The sequence below is a fragment of the Pan paniscus genome, chromosome 18, assembly GCF_029289425.2.
Source record: "Pan paniscus chromosome 18, NHGRI_mPanPan1-v2.0_pri, whole genome shotgun sequence".
Classification (NCBI taxonomy): domain Eukaryota; kingdom Metazoa; phylum Chordata; class Mammalia; order Primates; family Hominidae; genus Pan; species Pan paniscus.
Window position 1 is genome coordinate 91,896,243 of NC_073267.2, and position 26,001 is coordinate 91,922,243.

At 41.6% G+C, this 26,001-nt stretch overlaps 1 protein-coding gene across 7 annotated transcripts; it reads right to left on the bottom strand.

Moving 5' to 3' along the window:
- Window positions 1-2,269: 2,269 nt before the first annotated feature.
- MPHOSPH6 (M-phase phosphoprotein 6) lies at window positions 2,270-25,343 on the bottom strand. 7 transcript variants are annotated; one of them, XM_003820882.5, is made up of 5 exons: window positions 23,803-23,960; window positions 18,186-18,298; window positions 5,532-5,622; window positions 3,413-3,507; window positions 2,270-2,971 (listed from the first exon to the last, which is right to left on the bottom strand). In XM_003820882.5, the coding sequence occupies exons 1-5, from the start codon at window positions 23,851-23,853 to the stop codon at window positions 2,839-2,841; spliced, it is 483 nt and encodes a 160-aa protein (XP_003820930.1). In that variant the 5' UTR covers window positions 23,854-23,960; the 3' UTR covers window positions 2,270-2,838. The 7 variants fall into 7 exon arrangements, 5 of the variants coding, with proteins under 5 accessions (XP_003820930.1, XP_054955306.1, XP_034796695.3 ...); XM_055099331.2 differs by lacking the exon at window positions 23,803-23,960 and adding an exon at window positions 21,622-21,680; XR_004666952.3 differs by lacking the exon at window positions 5,532-5,622 and adding an exon at window positions 21,622-21,679 and having other exon boundaries at window positions 2,930-2,971; window positions 23,803-25,343.
- Between the last annotated feature and the right edge of the window lie 658 nt (window positions 25,344-26,001).

The following is a 26,001-nucleotide window of genomic DNA, read 5'->3' on the forward strand; positions in this document are numbered from 1 at the left end:
GGTGCAGGTGTTTTGAGGGTGACAAAGAATAGGAAAAGAAGAGGAAGCAGAGAGAAGGGACACATCCTGTCTTCTTCCTCTAGCCTCGCCATCTCCAGCTGGGCCTCCACTGGCTGATCCTAATTAAGTCAGCTGCATAGGAGACATGGGGTTTGCTCAGTCCCAGCCCGGCACTAAAAGCTGAATACAGAGGGTGAGTTTGATTCTGTGAAGCAACAGCTTTGAATCTGCCACAACCTGCCCTTTCGGCCATTTAGCATCCACACACTTCTAACCTAAACTTCCTGCAACAAGGAAAACAACTGTTTCTACCGAATACACTGCAAACATCCTTTGTACAAGATACCCTCACCCTTTCTCCAAAATGAGGAGACACAAAGTCCCAGCAGACATTCTATCAGTTAATTACACCTAAAATTAATCACAAACCCACCTAATATTCGTACCCTACGACTAAATAGCGAAATTAACTCCCTAAGAAAACAAAATAAGGAGGTGAGAGAAGAAATTAGTACACACACATACACACATACACATACACACACACACACACACACACACACACACACACACACACACACACGCAGAAGAAAACAGTCATCCCTGGGTATCCAAGGACTGGTTCCAGGACCTCCTGCAGATACCAAAATCCACAGATGCTCAAACCCCTTACCTTAGACAGCATGTTTGCATATAACTTACGTGCATCCTCCTGTATCCCTTACACTACCTCTAGATGATTTATGATGCCTAATACAATGTCAATGCTATGTAGTTGTCATACTGTATTGTACTTTATATTATTTTTTATTGTATTTTTATTTTTTGAGTACTTTCTGTGGTTAGTCAAGTCCATACCTGGAACTCACTGATATGGAGTGCCAACCCTCCACGTAACAGTTGCAGTAACTTGTTTCTGTAACTGGCTAGTCATAAGGCTGAAATAATAAATTTCCTTCTTTCCTTACACATCCCATGGTTCCTCTTCCCTCAGCCAGTAGCTCAGCTTCTCAGGATTTATACGGGGTGGGGTGCACCAAAACATCATTCCCTAAAGGACCTCAATCATTCCCCTCTTTGAGACTGTTATAGCTGTCCCTTAGAAGTTAGTGGCATACATGGGAAGTGCTAAAAATGCCCTAGAGAATCCTTGGGTTCCAGATGCCTTTCTCACCATCCACTGTGTAGGAACGACATAAATGCCCCTTTGTTGCCAGGATCACTTGCACCAGCCAAAACAGTAACCTCCAGCCTGTTGGTTCAGTGCTGAAATGACTGGATAGTCTCAATTCCTGTCTCAATGGAGCCATTGTTGTGTCCCCTAGCGGGAGCACTCCTCCCTTGGGAACTCAAGAGAAGCAGGAAACAAATCACCCATGAGTGGGACCACTCCATCTACCTCTGCTTGATTCCAGACCGTGCATTCTGACCAAGAACAGTCCCATGGAGTGGTCACTCAATCAAAGCACACGTTACATTTGTCAGATGGAGTTGTATTCCACCTAGGGCCATAACTGAGTCTTCAGCAGACCATTCTATCGTCCTATTATGCCCGCTATTCCTGGATGATGGGGGATATGCTAAGACCAGTGCACTCGAGAGGCATAAGCCCCCATTACCCCACTTCTTTTATGGTGAAATGAGTTTGTCAATCAGAAGTCGTACTGTGCAGACAGGTACATAAGACACGTAGTAAGTCCATGGATTGTGGTGCTGGTAAGGCACTGGGAAGAACTTCTCATTACTTCCCAGAGTTGGGAGGTGCATCATTCTCATACTCACAATGAAAAAAAAAAAAGGCCAGATTAACTTCAAATTCCTATCTTTTCTCATAACTCACCAGAGAACTGAGGTCACAGAGCAATAAAACCTTCCTTACAGAGATTCGAGGAGAGAGGAGACATGTACCTCATTCATTTCCTGGGAGCAAAATTAAATCAGTAGTTCTCAGAAGTCCTAGGTACTTATCTCCAGACAGACAGACACACATACACACACTTAATTCTATGTGCTTCTTTCTGTACTTAGCATTTAGAATAGAGTTCAGACTAGGAGATGGTACCAGTGGTCAGTGGTAAATTCTATTGGGTTATACTGTAAGAAACTAAAGGTTATTTTTGACCTGTAAAAGGCAATTTCTTATGGTTCAACCTAATACATCACTATATTCCGATCAATGGCTGTTTTTTAAAGTTACTATTTGGAAAAAAAGTTATATTACTGAATTAGACTAAAATTGTTATTTGAAAGTACAAGAAAATATAAAAAGTATGTGAAAGTAGATTTTTATTACAGAGCAATTTTTTCTATTTATTCAATGCTTTAAATAAAACAACATAATACCATGAACTGACAATGACCTGGGAGCATGTAAATACTTAAGGCTGGAGAGGCATTTTTATTCTTGATAAATTTATATAATGAATTCTTATGACATTTGATTCCAAATTGTATGTACGAATTGGCTTGACATAATAAATATAAACATAAGGGCAATTTAAACATTGGCAGTAATTTATATGAGTCAATTCAAGGTCAGTGACTGGAGAACTATATTAAGAGAAACCTGAGGTAAAAAAAATCTTTAGGAAGCAGCCCTGTAACAACGTACATTTGTAGATCAGGGGCTAAAAATCCACTCTGAATGAATACCAAGAAGCAAAGGATGTACAACATCCATCACACATCTGTTTCAAAAACAGCATGTTTCTAAAATGATAATCTCTTTACAAGTAAACGTTACAGTATTAATAACTATAGAGACACCATTGGGATGAGCTCCAGATGCGCTGCTGACTTCCACCAAGCACCCCTGGGCCATCGCTTAAGGCATCCATCTTAATCCTGGGGCATTAAGAACATCTTCTTTGCTTTAATCGGTGTTATGTCTCCATTTTCATCTTCTTCATAATTGGCATGGTCTCTCTTTCTGGCAAACTTTTTCCCAATTGTCCCCACCAAGGTCTCATATCTGTCAAGAGGACAGGCAGCACACGTTTAATTTCAAATAAAAAGGTAGGGATCAAGCCTCGTCAAGAATATCAGACCAAATATGCAATAAAAAAGATTAAGAAAAAGAAAACTATCATTAAAAGAAACCATCTGATTTAACAATTTATGAACTTCTCTAAGAGTGATTAACTTCCTTGCCATTTTGGTGTTTGCACCTAAATAAATAGAGATGTACATTTTAAAATACACATTTCCAGCAGCTCTGGAAATGGGCCCTCAACTGGCAGCCTGAGACAGGTCTGCGGCCCCCGTAGGCCATTAAGAGAAGGCCGATCACAGTCATCGTCCTACTGGGGGACTCCCTTGAAAGCTGCCGTGGACTGTGGTGTAAGAGGAGCATTCCTGGGAGAGCCAATGAATGCTAGGTCCAGATTAGAAAGCTGCTGTGCAGCACGGTTACCTTCTAGCCATCTCTTCATCTGACACATCAAGCTCTACTGTTTCATCTTCAACTTCTTCTGCTTTGTGCTTAGCATTCATCTGAAGCATCAGTTTCTGAAAAATACACCAGTGCTGACCTTCAGGCTAGAAAACGCTTGTGAAAGGAACTGATGTCAAACTTACCTGAAGGCAGAGAAACTGAAGTCAAATAACCTAGAGAACTAGTCAAAACTGATAAGGGACTCTCTGTAATACTTGATACCACAATGGTGTAAGAGAAGTAAGCTCTGAGTCAAAAAAATAGTAAGGCAAAGCCCCACTGAATTATACTTAGTGTGAATTTAAAGTGTATTTAAGATCATAAATCTTAGTATTAGTTACTCATATTTAAAGCAGGCATACTGCTGACACATTCCAGTGAGTGGGGGAAGAAATAATAAACTTTCAGATTTTCTCTGAACTTCCCCCACCCCATCTTTAAGCCAAATGGAAGAAATACTAGTCGTCAATAATAATTTTAAATGCATCTCTTGGTGGTGGTGGTGGTGGGTGGAGGAGGTGGGAGAAGTGGAAGGCTGGCCCTGTATAATGGAGGGAATCTGCACCTCAGCCTTACCCTCCTAAACTTTAGAGTGGATAATGCATCCCATGTAACATCCATGCACCACGGGGTCTCTCCTCCAACTCTTTCACATAAACCTTTTTATGATAATTATCCTCTGACCTTTTTTTTTTTTTTAAATGTGTAATCTCTTCTGTTTAGCAAGAGGAGAAGGAATAAAAGATGAGAAATCAGTCTCAACTAGTTTTTCTAAGGATTAAAAGAGTGATAATAGTTCAAAACCTTTTCCTAGGGGGAGTGTATTCAGTGTTTCAGAATCCAGTAATTAGGGCCATTTTCTAACACCCGTCCCTGCCCCCCATCAATTTCTGCGGGCAGTGGCACCTCTCCTTTCCCATTGCAGCAGACGTACTTTGGAATGCTCGCCTATCCAAACCCTACTCTTTGAACACCACATCTTCATAATCCCTGCCTTTTTCTTCCCTCTTCACCCCACTGCCCAGCCCCTCTCCTTCTCAATCTGAAGCTTAATTAAAGCAAGTCAAAGCGAGACCAGCATATATTAAAAACAAACACTTCTAACATAACACCTTAATTATCACACATGCCTCCTCCCACTCCGCCAAAAAAGAAAAGGAAAACTAACCTAGAATCTTTCAATAAACTCTGGCAATTGGCTTAGTTAACTGTGGCTCCTAGAGAAGTGGTTCTTAACTGGGGATGATTTTCCCCACCAGGGAACCTGTGGCAATGCCTGGAAACATTTTTGGTTGTCACAACTGGGTTGGAGGATGGGGTGTGTGTGTGCTACAGATATTTAGTTGGTAGAGAACAGAGGACAGGGATGTGGTTCATCATTCTCTTAGGAAAGCCACCACCACAAAGAATTATCTGGCCCCAAATGTTAACACTGCCAAGGGCAAGAAACACTGGCTTCAAGTAATATTTACCAAACAGAAGATTTATATCTCAAGTGTCCATTTGGTTCATCAAGTACTTGATAGGATGGCTTTTAACATATGAGCCAGAGTTCTAATGAATATTTGTTAAATAAAGGTCTGCTTCTCTATCCTGGAGCAGGAAAATTCAAATGAATAGCTCAGTTATAAGGCAAATATTCATTTTTCAAACAAACTGTCGAAAGGATTCATTTAAAAATCTACTTACAAGCTTGGATTAAAACAGTCCATTAAAAAGTCAAATTACACAATTCTAAAGTAACATTTTTCCATTAGAAAAAATACATGTATAGGTGCCAGAAAATAACTTTTCATAATAGCATGATATGAATAAAATCTTGACGTTCCTGTAAAAGACACAACTTGAAATTTTAATATTTACAGTGGCTCTGTCAAGGGCTGTATACTGCTATACGAAATTATCTACTCACCTCTACCATAAAACTAGACTGCAATGCCTCCAATTTCTTTAAATAGCTATGGCGATATTTCAAGATTTGTTATTTTCTATATAATGAGTAGAAATGGTACCTGGTGGAGAAACACCTAAGCCCAATTATTAGCAGAAAAAAATTCAATTGGAAAAATTTTTAATTTGAAGCAATTATATTTAATACCTCAACCTCAGGATTAAATCCTCTGAATGACATTCTTCCATAGAGAAGATCTTCACATAGTAAGAAACTCTGCTCTTCTATTATGAAACTCCTAAATGGGAAAATAAAAATAGCATTTCTCCATATATAAAGCACAGCAAACAAAAGGCAACACTTTGAATAAAAAAAAAAAATCAACCTATGGTTCTCAGTAGAATGAAGTAAAAATACAGTAAGATTTCTAACTTAGAGTTAAAAATAAAATCTGATTAATTTGGTCAGCAAAGGCATTAGGAGACAAGAGCAGCAGGCTGGAGGCACAGCCTCTCTTAAACACCACATTTAATTTGCATAAATATCTACATAATATAAAGATCTAAAGTATTGACAATAAACTTGAATTTGCCAAAGTTGAAGCAAAGTTTCTTTTGTGTTTACATCCCCTCACCATATTTTTTTTCCAATTCTTTTTCAGAAAGGAAATAATATGTATGTAAAAATACACATACAGTATACAATGACACACTACTCCAAATCATTTTACTAAAGTTTCTGGCATATTTTGTCTTTCGTTCTCAGGGATTTCAAAAATTCCATTCTCTAATTATCAAAGCAGCACATTTTAAGGAACGTAATTTGGAAAGCAGAATAAAGTATGAGTTTACAAACTGCCTGTAAGTTCCTTACCAAGAGGTTAAAAAGGACTGTTAGTATATTTGAATATTTCCTTCCAGTCTTTTTTGTACTTGCATTTACGTTGATTCCTGAACACAGGTCTGAGCTGTGTGGTGCACTTATACACAGATTTTTTTCAAAAAATTTCAATAGTTTTTGGGGAACAGGTGGTTTTTTGGTTACATGGATAAGTTCTTTAGTGGTGACTTCTGAGATTTTGGCCCCCACCAAATTCTTATTACAAATCCAGGAGAAGTAGTGGGAAATCAGAGGCTTGGGCAGCTTTAACAGTGTTATCAGTCAGAGCTCTTAGCTATAAACACCAAAGGCTGACCCTGGATGACTTCAGCAGAGAAGGAATTTACTGTAAGAACACTGTTGGCTCTTCATTTCCAAGGGGGACTGGTTCCAGGACCCCTTGTGGATATCAAAATCTGTGATACAAAGAGCCAGCTGTACTGGGCATCTCAGAATCACCGGGAAGGCTGAAGGGGCAGAATTGGAAGATGGGCAGAAATAACGGTCGCTAGGTGGTTGCACCAGAACCAAAATCATGCTAGAGAATGACCCTAGGAAAACCAGTGTTGCTGCTGACGGGGCTGAGCACGACACCACTGATGGCACTGGGGCAGGTTGCGTTCCCTGGACCAGGATGTTTCTGTCTCCAGCAGAATTTCTCTGCTGAGTCACCACCACATGACCGTAAATCCAAGGTGACATATCTATCTCCAGCCTGGCCATAAACCCTAAAGCATGGCAGGAAAGCAAACATGTGGCTTTTAAGGCTTGTTTGCCGGAGTAGGCTCTGATTCTCATAAAGATTCCCTCATGCAACAAACACTTATTAAACCAAACTGTGTGTATTAAATCAAACTGCGGAAACAGCCACCAATAAAAGAGCCTCAGCTGGGCATAGTGGCGGATGCCTGTAGTCCCAGTTACTCAGGTGGCTGAGGCAGAAGAACTGCTCGCATCCCAGAAGTGGAAGTTGCAATGAGTCAAGATTGTGCCACTGCACTCCAGCCTGGGTGACAGTGTGAAAACACTCACCTCCAAAAAAAAAAAGAAAAAAAAGGAGCCTCTGCTCTCCTGGAGGTTACAGTCTATAGAAAGAGGGGCCAAATAATGAATGAAACATGAAACATTTATATCACACAATGGATGAAAATAAAGCAGGTTATTCCATCCCTAGCTGTAGGGGAGTAATTGGTATGGAACTAGCTTTCCCGCACCATAACTATATAAAACAGGACAAAATATAAAATGACCATTTTCAGAAAATGAACAAATCCAAGCATATGACTGTGATGCCTCAGAGAAGAAAATCAAATGAAGTGGGCCCCATGAATGCGGAGCTTTCTGCCTGGAGGCAATTTCCAGATTGTGGAGCAGGGAGTGGGGGACTCACACAAAACCCTGTCTTGCTGAGCTTAAGAGACAAACTGTTTCATTGGGGCTTTAGTTGAAAAAAATAAAGGCACAAACTGAAGTTTGGAGTTATGGCAGTGGCTGGAATATCGGGGTGAGGATACCACTGAAAGGGAGCTACACCATGGAATTCAGGACCTGCATACTGGGTTCCCTTGAATCTTTGGCTGACCACGAAGCTGCACATGTGCAGGATGAGTCTTTAGACTTAGGGAAAAAGTAACTGCTGGAGAGATGATTTCTGGGAGAACACCTGCTGCATTAGCTTCCTGTGGCTGCTGTAACAAATTTAAGCTGACAAAATTGGTGGCTTAGAGCAACAGAATTTATGCTCCTACAGTTCTGTACAAAATCCAGATGTTGGTAGGCCTGGGATCCCTCCAGAAGCTTCCACAGTTACAAGGCCTTCTGTGTGTCAAATCTCCCTCACCTCCTCCTTATAAGGAAAAGTGATTACATTTAGGGCCCACCCAGATAATCCAGGATAATCTCTCATCTAAAGATTTGTAATTTACTCATATACCAGCAAGGTAAATTTTGCCACATAAGGTAACACTCACAGGTTTCAGAGATGAAAACCTAGATATTATCTGGGGGACCATTTTCCAGCCTACCATACCTGGGGAAAAAAAATTTACCCTGCAATTGTATGTTGAAGGAATAACAGAGCTTGCACAGAGCAAGGAAATGTTTGAGTTCTGCCTAGCCAGAGAGGAGAGAACAAGCTAAACACTCTGTGATATTTAGTAGAAAGGCCACACCTTAGGAGTAGAGACAATTTAGCTACAAAACACACCCTAACAAAATCAAGCTGATTGGCATGTAAGTCAACTGCCTAATGAAACAAAATTCAACACTCTATTAAGAAAAATAAAATCCAGGTAGTCAGCAATGTAATACATATAAATGTACAGCACACAATAAAAAATTCCTAGACATGCAAGGAAGCAAAAAAATGTAATCCCCTCATAGAAAGAAAGAAAACAATTGAAAATGAAATTAGTAGAAATGAACTTTAGAACAGTTACTATAAATTTATTCAAGGATTTAAATGAAAACATGAATGCAATGAAGAAAGAAACAGAAAGCCTGAATTAAGAAATAGAGACTGCAAAAAAACACCAATAGAACTTATGTAATTAAGGGAAAAAACAATTAAAAAAAATAAATTATATAACTGAAAAAAAAAAAACTGCAGTGAAAAACTGGATTAGTCCTATATCTATCAAATAAATGGAATTCATTACTAAAAATCTTTTCACAGAGAAAGCTTCAGATACAGATGGCTTCACTGGTGAATTTCACCAAGCATTTAAGGAAGAAATAAGTTCAATTTTACACAAACCAAGAACTGAGAAGAGGAGGTAGGAACACTTTCCAACTCATTTTATGGCCAAAACCAAAGACATTACAATAACTCTACAGTCTAATATCTTTTTTAAATATAGATGTGAAAATCATCAATAAAATGTCAGCAAATTGAATTTAAAAATTTTAAATGTTACATATGAAGACCAAGTAGAGTGTATGTCAGAAATACAAGGCTGTTCTGATATTCAAAAGTCAATAGTTTTCAACACATTAACAAAATAAAAATCATGATCTTCTCATAAGAAATTATTTGACAAAATTCAACATCATTTATGATGAAAACCCTCAGCAAACTAGGAAAATAAAGGAGTATCTCTGATCATTGATCAGGGGCATTGACGAAAACAGCACTTCATGTGTAATAGAGAGAAAGTAAATGCTTTCCCAACTGTGATCAGAAACAATTCAAGGACTACTCTTGTCGTTTCTATTCAATACTGTATTGGGTCCTTAGCCATGAAATAAATCAACAAGAGGAGATAAAATGTATAACTGTCTTTTTTTGCAGATGACATAATTATGCATGTAAACAATCTTAAGGAATCCACAAAAAAACTACTTGTCAGTGAGTCAATTTAGCATTACAGAATACAAAGTCAACGTACAACCTTCAATTTCTACACACCCCTCCACCCCATACATACACACAACAAATAAGTTTGAAAAAACTCTATTTATGATATATACAACTATGACAGACTTAGAGATAAACAATGCAATAAGCAAAGAAAATTTTTTCAATAAATGTTAATAGGTGCAGTGGCTCATGCCTGTAATCCCAGCACTTTGGTAGGCCAAGGTGGGCAGATCACTTGAGGTCAGGAGTTCAAGATCAGCCTGGCCAACACGGAGAAACACTGTCTCTACTAAAAATACAAAAATTAGCTGGGTGTGGTGGGGCAGCGCCTGTAATCTCAGCTACTCAGGAGGCTGGGGCAGGAGAATCGCCTGAACCCGGGAGGTGGAGGTTGCGGTGAGCCAAGATTGCGCCACTGCACTCCAGCCTGGGTGACAGAGTGACACTCTGTCTCAAAAAAAAAAAAAAGTTAATAGGATCACAGGTTATCTATGAAAGACATGTCCATTGATTTCTACCTCATGCTGTACACAAAAAGTTAAGAGGCAAACCATGGATAAAAATGTCAGCACTAAAACTACAAAATTTCTAGAAGAAAACAGAAAATATCTTACCATCTTGGCATAGCCAATGATTCATTAGACAAGAGTCATAAGGAATTAACCATAAAAGAAAAAATTGATAAAATTAATTGAAACTCATCAAAAGACAACATTAACAGGCTAGAAGAAAATATTCACTATATATACATGTGGCAAAGAACTTGTATTCAGAACATAAATAACTCCTACATGCACAGATGTATGTAAGTTTTGTCTCAAAAAAACCCTAGAAACACTGAGCTTGAGTTAATGATGTGCATGCTGTAATATTTCAGAAAGAAATATACTGATGTCTGCAACTTACTGCATCAAAAATACAATAAACCGATGGCTGGATGGGGGATGAACAAATATGTGATATAAAATATTTTAAAAAACAAAACAAAAACAAAACTTTCTCAATTTTTAAAATGGCCAAAATATTTGAAAAGGCACTTCACAAAGGTAGATATGGAAATGGCCAAAAAGGAAGAAGTTCTTCAACATTATGTCATCAGGAAAATGCAAATTAAAAACCATAATAAGATGCCACTAAAATAGTTAAAAGTAAAAAGATACATAAATCCAAATGTTGGACTCTCACATTTCCTTAGCGAAAGTGTAAAATCATAGAACAAACTGGTCTGAAAATTTCTGTTAAAGTACAATTCCACAGTTACAAAAGAAATGAAAACATAACAAAACAAAACTTGAGCATGAATGTCATACCAGCTTTATCCATAAGCGTAAAAAAACAGGCTGGGTGTGGTGCCTCATACCTGTAATCCCAGCACTTTGGGTGTCCGAGGCCAGCGATCACCTGAGATCAGGAGTTCAAGACCAGCCTGGCCAACATGGTCTCTATTAAAAATAAAATTAGCCGGGCATGGTGGTGCACGCCTGTAATCCCAGCTACTCGGGAGGCTGAGGCAGGAGAACTGCTTGAACCTGGGAAGCAGGCTGCAGTGAGCCGCGGTTGCGCCAGTGCACTGTAGCTTGGGCAACAGAGCGAGACTCCATTTCAAAAAAAAAAATAAATAAAAAATAAAAAAATAAAAAACTGGAAACAACCCAATCATGAGTTCTTTAACATTATTAGTCATCAGGAAAATGCTAATTAAAAACCACAATGAGATGCCACTAGAATAAAATTAAAAAGATATCTAACTCCAAATGTTGAACTCTCATACTTCCTTAGTGAAAGTGTTACAACACTTCTCTATTAATGTCCATTAATAGAAGAATGAATAGATATACCGTGGTGTATCTGTAAAATGAAATACCACTTAGCAACAGAAACAAATTACTGATGTTCCAAAACAAGGATGAATATCCAAAACATTTTGCTGACACAGTTAAGCACATATTGCACAATTCCCTTTTTATGAAGTTCAAGAACAGACAAAATTAATCTATGGTTTAAGAAATCAGAACAGTGCTTGCGTCAGAGCAGGAGTGAGACTGACTAGAAAGAGGGATGAAGATCTTTACGTGATGATGGAAATGTTTCCTTGATAGGAGTATGGTTTACAAAGATGCATGCACTATCAAAACACATACAGCTGTAGACTTAAGTACATTCCACTGAATGCAACCACCACCCACACAGCCACACCCGCACACAGTTTAAGGGGAGATACTGAGGGCAGACTAGAGGAGAGGCGTCTTTTAAAAGAGTGGTCTGGATAGGCCTCTTGTCGGGGGTGACATCTGAGCAAGGACCAGGAGGCAGTGAGGAAGCAACAAGATATGAGGATGCCCAGGTGAAGAACACCTGAAGTCCCCGTCATTAGTGGGGGCCCTGAGAAGGGAATCTACCCGGCCTGAGAAACATAAAGCCCCTGCAGCTGGAATGGAGACAATGCAGAGTAGTAGCAGGAGGTCAGAGTTACTTGCGTGATAACATTAAGATGTCATCTTTTACTGTGTTGACATTTGCAGACTGTGCAAAAGCAACTCTGGGTAAAACGAATCTTAGCATGAGTGAAAGCAGCAGTGATACCAGACTACCCTGGTAGTTACATTCTTCACTGCCAGGCCCTCACAGTTCAAAGAAAAATGCCAGTTTCACATTAGAGTATTCTTGATGACACAGCACAAATTTATTTCTGTTAATCTTAGCCCTCAATTACTGTAAAAAATATTTGGTATACAAAATTGAAACTACATATATAAGATACTTCTTGGCCAGGTGCAGTGGCTCATGCCTGTAATCCCAGCACTTTGGGAGGCCGAAGCAGGAGGATCACGAGGTCAGGAAATTGAGACCATCCTGGCTAATACGGTGAAACCCTGTCTCTACTAAAAAAATACAAAAAAAAAAAAAATTGGCTGGGCATAGTGGCGGGCGCCTGTAGTTCCAGCTACTTTGGAGGCTGAGGCAGGAGAATGGTGTGAACCCGGGAGGTGAAGTTTGCAGTGAGCGGAGATCTCGCCACTGCACTCCAGCCTGGGTGACAGAGCGAGACTCCGTCTCAAAAAAAAAAGATACTTCATCATAGTCAAATAATCTAACTGCACTTGTATGACTGAACTGAGAGATGAATTAGACACTTTTTTTCAATGTCACACCGTAACTATGGTTTTGCGGGTTTGGGTTCTTTGGCAGACATTTTCTTGAAAATAAATAAAGTGAACCTGACACTTCAAGGGGAACAACTGACACTATTTATTGCCAATAACAAAATTCAAGCTTTCAGGCAAAAGTTAGAATTCCGAATAGCTTTTATCTGTCATCTTGGGCTTGATAGCTTCCCAACACTTAAACGACTTTTCTGTTGAAACCCACGGTGATACTAATGAATGTGATTTTTGATATTGTATAACAAGATGAGTTAACACTGGGAAAATCTATACAACTCATTTTCCAAATGACAGATGCAGGATGTTAAGAAATCATATACAGGTAAAAGATCTATTTGGAATACAAGACAGACCAAGACATGAAAAATTCACTGGTGTTTTCAGATTCCACGTTGCAATTTACTCTGAAGAAACTACTACTGATTGAGTTTTGGAGTTGTACCAAAGAATTATCTGAAAAGGCCAATGAGATACTCTTCTCTTTTCAACTGTATCACCTGTGTGAGGGGGATTTTCTTTATATACTTCAACCAATACAACATGCTTTAACAGGCTGACTGCATGCGTTCAGAGTCTAGCTGTCTTCTATTATGCCACAATGTTAAAGAGATTTGCAAAAACAGAAAACAGTGCGACTCTTCTCATTAAATTTTTTGTCTTGAAAAAGTTATTTTTCATTAAAAATGTGTTAGGTAATGAGTTTGTTATTTAAATAATTTTTAAAATTTCTTACATAGTAAATATTACCAAATATAAATCACACAATACACTCTTTAGGTGTTCTAAATAAATTTTTTTTTTTTTGAGATGGAGTCTCGTTCTGTTGCCCAGGCTGGAGTGCGGTAGCGCGATCTCAGCTCAATGCAACCTCCGTCTCCTGGATTCCAGTGATTCTCCTGCCTCAGCCTCCTGAGAAGCTGGGACTACAGGCGCACGCCATCATGCCTACCTAATTTTTTTTGTATTTTTAGTAGAGACGGGGTTTCACCATGTTAACCATGATGGTCTCAATCTCCTGACGTCGTGATGCGCCTGCCTCGGCCTCCCAAAGTGCTGGGATTACAGGTGTGAGCCACTGTGCCCGGCCTAGGAGTTCTAAATAATTTTTATAAATGCAAATAGCTTCTGAGTTCCAAAACTCTGAGAACCACTGTGATTTTGGTTCCTCTCTCACTGGCCCTCTAGTCTGGCCAGAAACTCACTTACTTCAGAACCGCCTCTCCCTGAGGGAATCTAAATTTGGGCACAGAACTTGCTGTTCAGCTTTTTCTACGAACTTGGGATTCCCTCTCAATTGCCCAATCTTATTCCTTATAGAGGGAGCAGCTGATGAGACCTCCTCAATTCCAAAGTAAATCATCTCTCTCAGGAAAGCACCATACATCAAAGCTTTCACTTAAGGCAAAGGAGGGACCCAGAGAAAGACAACCTCCAGAGGTCAGGACTGGATTCACAGGACTACTGGTCCCTCAGAGGTTTTTCCCACGGGTTTGCATTGACACCGTAACTTTAATATAAAAAGGAGCACAGGTGTTTTGTATCTACATGCATGGTTTTAAGAATTAGAAAAATTACAGAGTTGGCAAGCAAGTGAAATATTTCAAAACTTATCTGTTTTTGTATTTTAATTATCCAATTTTCATTAATGAGGTTCTATAATTTTCAGGCTAAAACACACCCACAAAATTATTTCATAAATTTCGCAGATGAGAAACTACTGCTCAGAAAAAGCTGGACTTGCCTAAAGCCACAAATACCATGGCAAAACTCCAGTTAGAAAACCCTTCTCAGTGGGTCTCACATTCCTGAGCATTTTTTGAGTGAGGCACTAACTGCCTGGTTGCTCTGGACTATCTTTGCAAGGATATCTGCATAGCAAGCAGCCTTGAAAAACAGTCTTCCTCTAAAGCGAAGGGCAGATTTGCTTACTGTCCAGCATAATACAGATGCCTCTCTTGGGGCGAAGGCAAGTCTGCTTGTGGTCCGTTATCCAAGGTTCCAGTTTTCTAAGCTCAGGAGATCTCAGCTATGATGCAAATCCACTGGGTGCACAGCATCCACCTGGGCCACTTCACGCCATCCCTCATAGGAGTTGGGGACAAAAGAGAAATGATGCAAACTTGAAGCTTGTGCTGCTTGCTGTGCAGTAAGTCCTTTGTTTCTGATGGTGTTCAGGACACACTACTCCCAAAATATGGCATCTTGGCATACTGAAAATTTTACACTGGAGGAATCTGAAGAATGATGTGCAGGTAGGATTTTCTGACCGTCCCCTGAAGCAGGTCATAAAACCCTCACATAAGAGGTGCCCTCCCTACATTCAGAGGAAAGCAACATCCTTATCTCAGAAGAAGGGACAGAGAGAGGAATCTGAACAAAAGACTTGCTAAGTTTCTCCTGGCTTATTACTCTTCGTTCATACCCCTTGGTCCTATCATATTTCTTCACAACTTTCCACTCTTCATCAAAGCTAACATAAAAACACTCAGGTTCAACCAGTTCTTCGGTATTCATTTTCTTATGAAGGCCCCTGTGTCACCTAAAACTTTTGTGAAATAAAAGTGTATACCTTTCTCTTGTTAATCTGTCTTTTGTTACAGGGACCCCAACTAATGAATTTCAAATGGGTGGAAGGAAAGGCTATTGTCCCTCCCCTACATCTCAGACCCAGAAGGTTCCTATCTTCCACCAGCATCAGTGAAAGTGTGGCAGGCTAACTTGTTAGTTTCAGGTCCCTATACCTTCTGACTCCAAATAGACCACAAAACACAAGCATAAGACGCACAATAGCCAAAAATACTTCTTAACCAACATGCTACGGCAAAGGAGTAATTAAACTGCCTATACTTGCACACTCTTTCTGGACCATATCCTTGGGGAAAAAAACAATAAGGCAATACATAGCAAAATCTTTGATCTGGTAAATTTCACTCCTAGGAATTCACACTATATCGGGTTCCCTGGAAACAGACTCTGAGACAGACATATATGCAGAAAACTTAGCAGGCAGTGTTGTTCAGCAGATGCCCTTCTAGGAAAACAGAGAAAGAAGGATTGGGCAGAGGGAGAAGATAAGGGGCAATGTGGCTACACTAAGGCCTCAGCCACATATGAGAGCTCTGGAGTCAGGAAAGCCCTTCAGTTGTTCCAAGTTGAGGCACAGCAGCTAGATCATCATTCCCCTACATGGTCTAGCCACTGGCTAAAAGTGTCCCCTGTGAGGCAGTGTTAACACTGAATAGCCCTAATTATCTTCACTGAATTACAGACTGATACGGCTGACATTAAAAATGGGAAAGTCGAGACTTTCAGAGCACAGACACATGCAATCTCCAACTGTGAAGTTAAGACAACACTAGCAAAAAAGGATACACAAACATAAGTGAGTAGAAAGGAATGGGTGTACTTCATATATTCAGATATAAGGAAATACACACAGTGGTGACAATCACTGTGCTTTATGCCTGGTGCTATGGTGACTGTTTTACATATATTACCTCATCTACTTCTCGGAATGCACTGGACAGGTACTATCATCATACCCAATACACAAATGACACAAAACAGGTTAAGTAACTCACCCAAGGTGACAAATAAACAACTGGCGGAGCTGGGCATCAAACCCAGGTCTGCCTGACTTCAGAGCCCATGTGCTTAATCAACCAATCCATTCCATGATCTCCCTATTTAGAGTGTTAAAAACAACAACTCAATACAACACGTATACCAAGGACATGTCATCCATTCACCCCTCCAGACCTACTTCCCGTCTTCACCTGTTTCTCTGGCCTGGGAGGCTGACTTGAACGTAATGCACGGAAGGGCTCCTTTGCTGCCAGGTACCTGGCTCCCTTGCTAGGATGACCTTGGGCTGGCCGTACCCGTGAATGGAGGTAGCAGCTCCTGTAAGGTGCTCTCTCTACACAACTTATCTCCAGATTCGGTAGCAGCTATTCCCCACCTACCTCTTGACTCTGCAAGCTCAGGTGGTAATCACTCCCACTACACATGCTAGGAGGTGCTGCACTGCCCCGAGGGGCTCCCCTATGCCCCACCCACACCTTGATAGTCTCTCCTCAGTCTGAGAGTGTCATCTTCTCCTGCCAACATCCCGAGCTGATATACACACCTATACATAAACAGGATGCTGAGTAATGGCAAAAAGGTATTATTTACCTTCCCAGAAAGAAACGTAAAGGTCATTTTCTGGGAATAATATGCTGTATTAGGGGAAAAATACTGGAAACAAGATAGAAACAGTCCTGCTCTTTAATAAACAACTGGAAGGAACATTTTGGCAAGTTTAGTTAAGGCATAAAAGTAAATTATAGCTCCTCAGCAGCAAAGGTCCCTTCCTCCCTGTGACCCTGCCCCTGGCATTATCTTCTCCCTCCTCACCAACATCTTGCTTCCTCTGAGAAGCAGAGGAAAAAAGTACCTTCCCCCGATCCCTCCTGGTGGGACATACTTTCTATCTTTAGAGAAGGGTATCTAACTTTCAAACAATGTCCAGAGGTCAGCCAAATGAACAGGGGAATATAACATTCCAAATCAAAGCCCAAACATCAGGTACAGAATGGAAAGACATAAATGTGCCTCAAGACAGTAAGCAGCATCTTCAGTCATTTGATCAAAGTTTAAGTAAAACTACCATACAACAGAACTTACTAAGGTGAGGAAAGTATCAGGGAAAAATGAAAAATAGCTTCCAGAAGGATTCAGCTAAATTAATGGATGAAATAAATCCAACACTCCTTCATTCAAAATTGTTGATCAGGCACCAGCCAAGCTTAGGGGTGGGCCAGAAACTGTCTACCCCAGCTTCAGCACTGACTAGCTGGGTGAAACTGGGCAAGTTACCCTCCCTTAAGCTCAGTTCCTCAACTACAAAGTGACAGAATCATAGGAGGCAGTTCCTAAGTTTGCTACGAAGATTCAATTACTACAGATGTAAAGTGTTTAGCCCAGTTCCTAGTACACACTATAGATTCAGTAAATGTTAGCTAAAATGGATGCTATTACAAGTAGTTAACAATTTAAAAGAAGAAACAAAAACTCCTGACCTGCCTTAAAATGCTCAACCTAATGAACTCTGTAACCGAAACACAACTGGAGAGACCTGAAGTACACACCTAATCTTTAGAACTTAAGGTGATAGAGAGAACATTACAGCTTCCCCAAAGGTCTGCTGTTACTATCAGAGATATGTGGGCTAAGTTCCTTCATTCAATGTAAAAAAGGACAATGTGATAAATAGTGGCTGGGAGGGGGAGTAGTAAAAATGTATAAATCCATGTACAACTTCTATAGGTTTAATATTTTTTAGTTGTGCTACTAAATCAATAAACTGAACAGAAACTATTTCATGGGCTTTATGTCACTGGAATGATGAGTTAAATTTACCAGGAGTTTCCTTCTGAATGCCACAAGCATCATCAGTATCAATTTTAATAAACCTACTCTTTCTCTTTAAGCTCTGGCAAATCCAAGTACCAGTGCTCTTCACTAATGATTTTCTTTTCTTCTTCTTCTAGTTGTTTCTTGGTTTCTGAGTCCAGTCCCCTTTGCATAAACTGTGAAAACAAACAAAATCAATGTCAGAAACTTTTCCCATTTTAGAACTGAGGAAACCCCAAATAATTTTCTTCTTCTACTTGTTCTCCTTCATTTATCTATGGAACCCATCTCAAGATTGAGGGTTGGAGCAAGTGATCAAACGGTTTAGCTCTACCCTTCCAACTTTACACTAGACGATGAGGGGTTGTGTCAGGGCATGAGAAAATGCACAATGTATATTTCCTTCGGAAAACTTAAGGTCTAAGACACCACATTCGAAGGTCTTGTGCTCATCCACAGAGCCTACTGGCTTTGGCACCTGCTGATCTGGGGTTGAAATGCTCTTCTTATCCTCTTCCACCTGGCCAACTCCTCGCCCGTCTGACATAGGTAAAGCTACTACACTTCTGTGAGTGCCAGTAAAATCATTGCCTCTGTCCTAAATGCTTCCATGGCTCCCTCCAATAGACTCACCACATCTTAACTTTTTGAGCATCTATCTTTTCTGGAGACCTTAAGGACTGGGTGTCTGGGTCATCTCCTTCATCTGTCCCAATATGATGACTGAAGCACAGTAAGAGCCCAATAAATGTAGGCAGAAGCAAAGGTACATCTATAAGTCTGCTCTTCGTTTTTATTTTTCCTCTGAAATGCTGCTAAACTCTTGAGCTGCTCTTATCAAATCTGCAGAAAGTTGACTCAAAATATGGCAGTAAGTAACAGTCCTGCTGCCAGTCTCTCACTAGCACGAATACCTGTATTTCTTCAGGGAACAAGTGAACAAACTTAAGAGGCTAACCATAGCAACATGATAAAATATCAACACTGGAGAAAATATAATCAGAAAATACCCAGAAGCCTCCTAGCAGTTAGGTTTCAGGTTCCACTGGTTTCTATGTATCCCCCATTTCTTTCCCTTATTCAGGTCCGATATTTCTTTTTTTTTTTTTTTTCTTTGAGACAGAGTCTTACTCTGTCGCCCAGGCTGGAGTGTAGTGGCACGATCTCAGCTCACTGCAACCTCTGCCTCCTAGGTTCAAGTGGTTCTCCTGCCTCAGCTTCTCGAGTAGCTGAGATTACGCGCCCGCCACCAGACCCAGCTAATTTTTCTATTTTTAGTAGAGATGGGGGTTCACCATTTTGGCCAGGCTGGTCTCAAACTCCTGACCTTGTGATCCACCCGCCTCGGCCTCCCAAAGTGCTGGGATTACAGGTGTGAGCCACTGCGCTCGGCCCAGGTCCCATATTTCTCCTCCTTCTATTCCAGCTTTTCCAAACATAAGCCTTTTTAGGCATAAGCGCTTTAACAATGACTACTAAGTTAAATGAAAAAATCTTAACGTTCACGAATAAAATAGTCATGCGCTGCAAAATGACGTTTGGTTGACGATGGAACCCATATACGACAGTGGTCCCATAAGATTACAATGCTGCATTTTTATTGTACCTTTTCTATATCTAGATATGTTTAGATACACAGATACCACTGTGTTACAACTGCCTACAGTATTCAGTACAGTAGCATGCTGTATAGGTTTGCAGCCTACGAACCACAGGCTGTACCATATAGCCTAAGTACGTGGTAGGCTATACCATCCAGGTTTGCGTAGATGAACCCTATGATGCTCTCACAATGATGAAATCACCTAACAATGAATGTTTCAGAATGTATCCCTGTTGTTAAATCATGTGTTAAGTAACACATGACGGTGATAACATCAAGTGCTGATGAGAATGTGAAGAAACTGATCACTCAAACATAGCTGGTGGGAAAGTAAATGGTACAGCCACTGTGGAAAACAGCGTGGCAGTTTCTTAGCAAACTAAACATACACTTACCATATGACCCAGCAATCGTCCACGCCAAGTGAGTGCATGTAAAATGGTGAAATCTGCGTCAGCTCACTGTCAATGTCCTGGCTCTTTATTGTATCCTAGTGTTGTAAAATGTTGCCGCTAGGGGAGGTGGCATGAAGGACGCACGGGATATCCCTGTACACTTTTTGCAACTTCCTGTGAATCTATCACTATTTTAAATAAAAAGTAAAAGAAAACAAGTTTGCAGACTAGTGTTTTGCAGTCCTCATCCATTTTACCTGTGTGTACATCCTCACCCCAGGAAAGAACTGCAGTTTCTGGAATGTGCACGCTATACTTCCCAGTCCTTTTGCCTTTGTGACTTAACATGTTTCCATTTTCTGCCTGGCAAAATATTTACTCTTTTAAGCCTACAGTGTGTGTCCTTTGGTAAGACTTCCTGGTTGGCATTTGGCTTGGCTCTTCCTAGGCCTGCTCCTATAAAGAAGCACCTTCTCAAGACAGCCTCATCAACACTGGAATATTGTTCACCATCGTGCTGCTTTGGTGTCTCCTAAGACTACGATTCTGAATAGACCATGACTCTTGTTCATCTTGTATCATTGGTACCCCTGGTACACAAAAGAGCTCACTCAATGAAAGTTCTCTGAATGTAAATGAACCTAGACCTATCTTATTTTTCCAGACTCTCTTTCTGGGATGGTTTTCTTTAAATGCAGATGCCTCATTTCATCACTAATATTCCTCGTGGTAAAACTCATCAATACTGCCCAACTGCCCTTTTTTCTCCCATTTAGTCATGTACCTATTCTTTTGGTATACAACAGCCATATACATATGTTCTGTACACAGAGAAAGGACAGAACTCCCCGTGAATATGAATCAAGCACCTCCAGACTTAGGTACAAGTTCGATTCTCCTACTCTAGAGCATTTCAGAACACATTCCAAAACTAGTGAGGACTCAGAGCAGGCATCAGCACAATACAGTCCTCAGGCTAGATGTCTGTTGTCGTCGATAAAGTTTTACTGGTACACAGCCATGGTCATTCGGTCTTGAACAACACTGGCAGAGCTGAGTAGTTGTAACAGAGACTGTCAGGCTCATAAGACCAAAATATTTATTATATGGTCCTTTACAGAAAGTTTGCGAAGCCCTGTTCTGAGAGTCTAACAGTGCCAAAATCACAAATAAGCACCCTCTACAACCATTCCATACTGGAAGACCTTCCATCCACATCCTTCTTTTTCTGCTTCCCATTAGGATCACCCTGCAATGGCTGACCAAGTCAGAGGCATTGAAGTGAGTCAGGATTAAATCCTCAACCCTCTTATACTTGCCTAAAAAGTGGTCCCCAACCTTTTTGGCACCAGGGATGGGCTTCCTGGAAGACAATTTTTCCACGGGTGGTGGAGAGGGGAAGGGTAGATGGTTTAGGGATGATTCAAGCACATTACATTTATTGTGCACTTTGTTTCTATTATTATATTATAATATGTCATGAAATAATTATACAACTCACCACAATGCAGAATCAGTGGAAGACCTGAGCTTGTTTTCCTGAAACTAGACAGTCCCATCTGGGTGTGATGGGAGACAATGACAGATCATCAGGCATTAGATTCTTGTAAGTAGAGCGCAAGGTAGATCCCTCATATGCACAGTTCACAGTAGGATTTTTGATCCTAGGAGAATCTAGGATTCTGCCACTGATCTGACAGGAGGCGGAGCTCAGGTGGTAATGCAAGCTATGGGGAACAGCTGTAAATACAGATGAAGTTTCGCTCGCTTGCCTGCCCGCTGCTCACTTCCTGCTGTGCAGCCTGTTCCTTACAGGTCATGGACTGGTGCTGGTCCGTGGCCTGGCGGTTGGGGACCCATGCTATGTAGGACTTAGCTCTGGTTAAGGCACCCTAAGTGCAGCTGCTCCATGCCTTCTCACAGTATACTCTATCAGTATAGACAGTGTCTCCTGCTATCTTGCCAGTAAGTTTTTTCTTATCAATGACCAAAGCTGCTAAACCAAATAGAGAATCTGGGTGATCTTCTTCCTTCTCCTTTGCTTCCAACGTCCAGTTGAGTCTCCCCATTTGGTAGGGGTGGACATTTGTTTTAAGTTAATTTCTTCCTTCTTAGTTGCAACTCAGATATTTAGTTTGAGCCTGAGTCACCCAGTACACCATCTGGCTTATTCCAAGAGCTAAAACAACTGCTAAAATCTTTCCAATAGCTGCTTGGCCAATTCCCTCCACTTCTCTGAAATTAATGTTATTACAAATCATAAAATCAAACTCTGTTCAGTAAAGATTCAAATTTTGCTAATATGCATGAAAGTGCTTGACAAACTCTAAGTTATGCTGCAATTTGTCCTCCACCCTCATTCACCCATTCATCCCTAACTCCATCCTAGCTCAACTCCATTCAAATCTTGCCCATATAATGTTTACCCTCTTTTTTTTTTTTTTTTTTTGAGACAGGGTCTCCCTGTGTCACCAAGGCTGGAGTGCAGTGGCACCATCTCAGCTCACTGCAGCCTTGATCTCCCAAGCTCAAGTGATCCTCCCACCTCAGCCTCCAAAGTAGCTGGGACTAAAGGTGCGTGCCACTAGGCCTGGCTAATATTTTGTATTTTTTGTAGAGATGGGGTTTCACCATGTTGCCCAGGATGGTCTCAAACACCTGGGCTTAAGCGATTTGTCTACCTCAGCCTCTCAAAGTGCTGGGATTACAGGCATGAGCCACTGCGAATGGCCTATCTTTCAAAACATTATGAATGCTTTCTTCCTTCTTTTGGAAATTCCACCTCTTTAAACATGACATGTAACAGTTTGCTACTCTCTAGAAGTAGTGCTTACTGACAGGCATCACAGAGTACAGAGTAGTAATAAAGAGCCAGGGTTCTGGAGCCAGACTGCCTGAATTCCCGTCCTGTCTACACTACTTATTAGCTGTGTAACTTTGGGTAAGTTACTTATTTCTGTTTCAGTTGCCTTAGCTGTAAAAAGAGAGTTACTGCCTGTAGTCACCTCAAAGTGTCATTATGTGAATTGCATAGGTTAATATACGCAAACCACTTCAACCATTGTCTAGTACTATAAATACGTGCCATTTTTTTGATACTGTTCCCCGTGTCAATAGCTTTCCATTGCTCACAAAATAAAGGAAAATATCTTTAATCTGGCCTCAAATTCCCTGCACGTTGTGATCATTGCCTACTCTGCAACCCCATTTCTTAGTACTTGCCTTCCAGACATACTGAATTGTCTCTAATTCTTGGAAATTTCCATGGTTTTCTTTTTCTTTCTTGCCTCTCAGACTTCTGAACTCTGTTTCTCCTAGTTTAGGACGCTGTGCCTTCCACCCTCCCGGTAACCTAGAGACCACTACCCTGCGAGAAGCTCGGTGAGTCCCCAAGGCCCCCAGCGCTTCTACCCTCACTGCACTGGGTAAGCTGTACCCTGACTGCTTCTATGTACGCAAGCTCCCATCCGCCCGCGGGCCTCCTGAGACAGTCGGCCTAATTCGTAAGCTGGTTCCCAGTAAACAGTGCAGAGCAGGCGCTAAGTGAATGAATGAGCACGAGAGCTGGAAGCCCTCTGAGGCCTCTCTGGTGTCCCTTGTCCGCCCGCCGCCTCGGCCCTGGCCAGGTTGGAAGGACCGGGTGCCCCTACCGCCCGGCGTGGCTCTCTCAGCGTCCCCGCACCTTCATGCGCAGCAGATTCTTGGACAACTTTGTCTTTCGCTCGGCCGCCATGGTAGCTTCCGCCCAGCGCCGCACTCCGGCCGCGAGCCTCACCGCACATGCGCGGAGCCGCGTGCGCAGCTGCGTCCCTCGCGTAGTGCGCGCCGCCCCGCCCCGCCCCGCCCCGCCCCGCCCCTCCCCTGTGTCTTGCGCGCGGGCGCGGCCACTCAGCGGGCGCTCTGCTGACGGAGAGGCTCGGGTAAGCTCGCGGGGTGGCGGCGCGGGGATGAGCGCGGCAGACCGCAAAAAAGCCGAAGTCAGAGGACGACCCAGAACTTGGCTTCCCCGAGCCGCGGGCCGCCTTCCCGGGACGTCGGCCTGGCCCCCTCGGAGGCCCATCCTCCCTCGGGAACTCCCTTCCTCAGGGACCGCCTCCAGACTCAGTAGTCCTCGCCAGCCTCAGAGAGGTTTCCGCCACGCCTGCCACCCGCCTGGGCCGTGTTACCCACGTGTTCTGTCTTCATAACGTGGGTGGCGGGCTCCCTTTGTTCTGGGTCGCTTTGCAGGGTCCAGGTCGTTTTCTCTTCACCAGGACCCCACGAGTTGCTGCTTTCCTCACAGCAGCCCGGAGTCCCGGGGGAGCGCGGCGTGGGCCGCCCCACGCAGGCTGGCTTCATTCCCAGGCTGCTGCCGATGCGTGTCTGGCCGAGTGATCTCTGCTAAACAGAAGAATCTCAAGAAATGGCAAGGGATGGAGGCAGGGATGGGTGCCAAAGACACATGAATGAGAACAAAGCCTGGTTTTGATCTAAAGAATTGAAAAGACCATAGCGAGGGGCAACATAGGGAGACCCCACCTCTACAAAAAAAAAAAATATATATATATATATATATACAAAAAATATACAAAATATACATACAAAAAATATATACAAAATATACAAAAAATGTACAAAAGATACAAAAAAAACTAGCTGGGTGTGGTGGCATGGATCTGTGGTCTCCACTACTTGGGAGGCTGAGGCTGGAGAATCACTGGAACCCGGGACATCGAGGCTGCAGTGAGCTGAGATCCCGCCACTGGACTCCAGTCTGGGCTACAGAGTGAGGCTTTGTCTCAAAAACAAAACAACAAAACAAAAAAGAATTTAAAAAACCACTGAAAATAGGGTAGCGTTCCTACCCTGGTGTTCAATGCTCTGGGTACCACCTAAACACATTTTCGAAAACCATTCCCAGGTCCGACGCTTTGGAACACCCTCAAGCTAATAGCATCTCGGCTGATACCATGAGTTCTACGTCAGATTGTTGACCTGGTCACCTTAGGGCTAATTAGTTCACTTAATCCCCATAAGAACCGGAAAGAAGGTATTGTCATCGTGTTGTTAAGGATTCTGAGACACAGAGTGGGTAAGGCACTTGGTGTTCACACAGCTAATCCATGTTAGAGCTGAAATTCAAACACCGATTTGGATGTTAAAAGCCCTTTAGGTTTTCCCAGGGGTAAATAAAATCATTGTAATGTACCAAGTGGCTACAGAATCTCATTCACTTGTGACTGTGTGTGAGATGCCGGGGGTATAATAGCGTGTAAAAACACGTATCCCCACCTTTCCTGAAGCTGATATTCTGGACGTAAGTAAGTGGCGACTGCTGTGAAAGAGAGAAAACAGTGATGTGACAGAGTAACGCTTAGGGTTACTTTAGACAAGGTGGTTTGGAACGGCCCTTGTCAGATGATGGTGCTAAGGCTTGAAAGTTGAGAAAAACGTGTTGTATGAAGAGTTGGAGGTAGAGTGTGCTCAGAAGACAGCAGCAACTGTAAAGGTCCTCAAATATGAACAAGACAAAGTCCGTGTTAAAAGTTTTACAAGTGGAAACAGTAGAGGTTAATCATAAGCCACATTGCATCCCCCAAAATTCATATGCTGAAGTTCCAACTCCCAGTGCCTCAGAATGTGAATGTATTTGGAGACAGTGCTTTTTAAAGAGGTGATTAAAACAAGACCCTTAGGATGAGCCCTAATCCAGTCTGACTGATGTCGTCATAAGAAGAGGAAATTTGGACACAGACACCAAGGTTGTGTTTGCATAAAGGAAAGACTATCTGAAAGCCAAAAAAATAAAAAAAATTTAAAAAATCTCTCAGGAGAAACCAAACCTGCCAACACCTTGATCTTAGACCTCTAGCCTCCAGCACTGTGAGAAAATCACAACCAG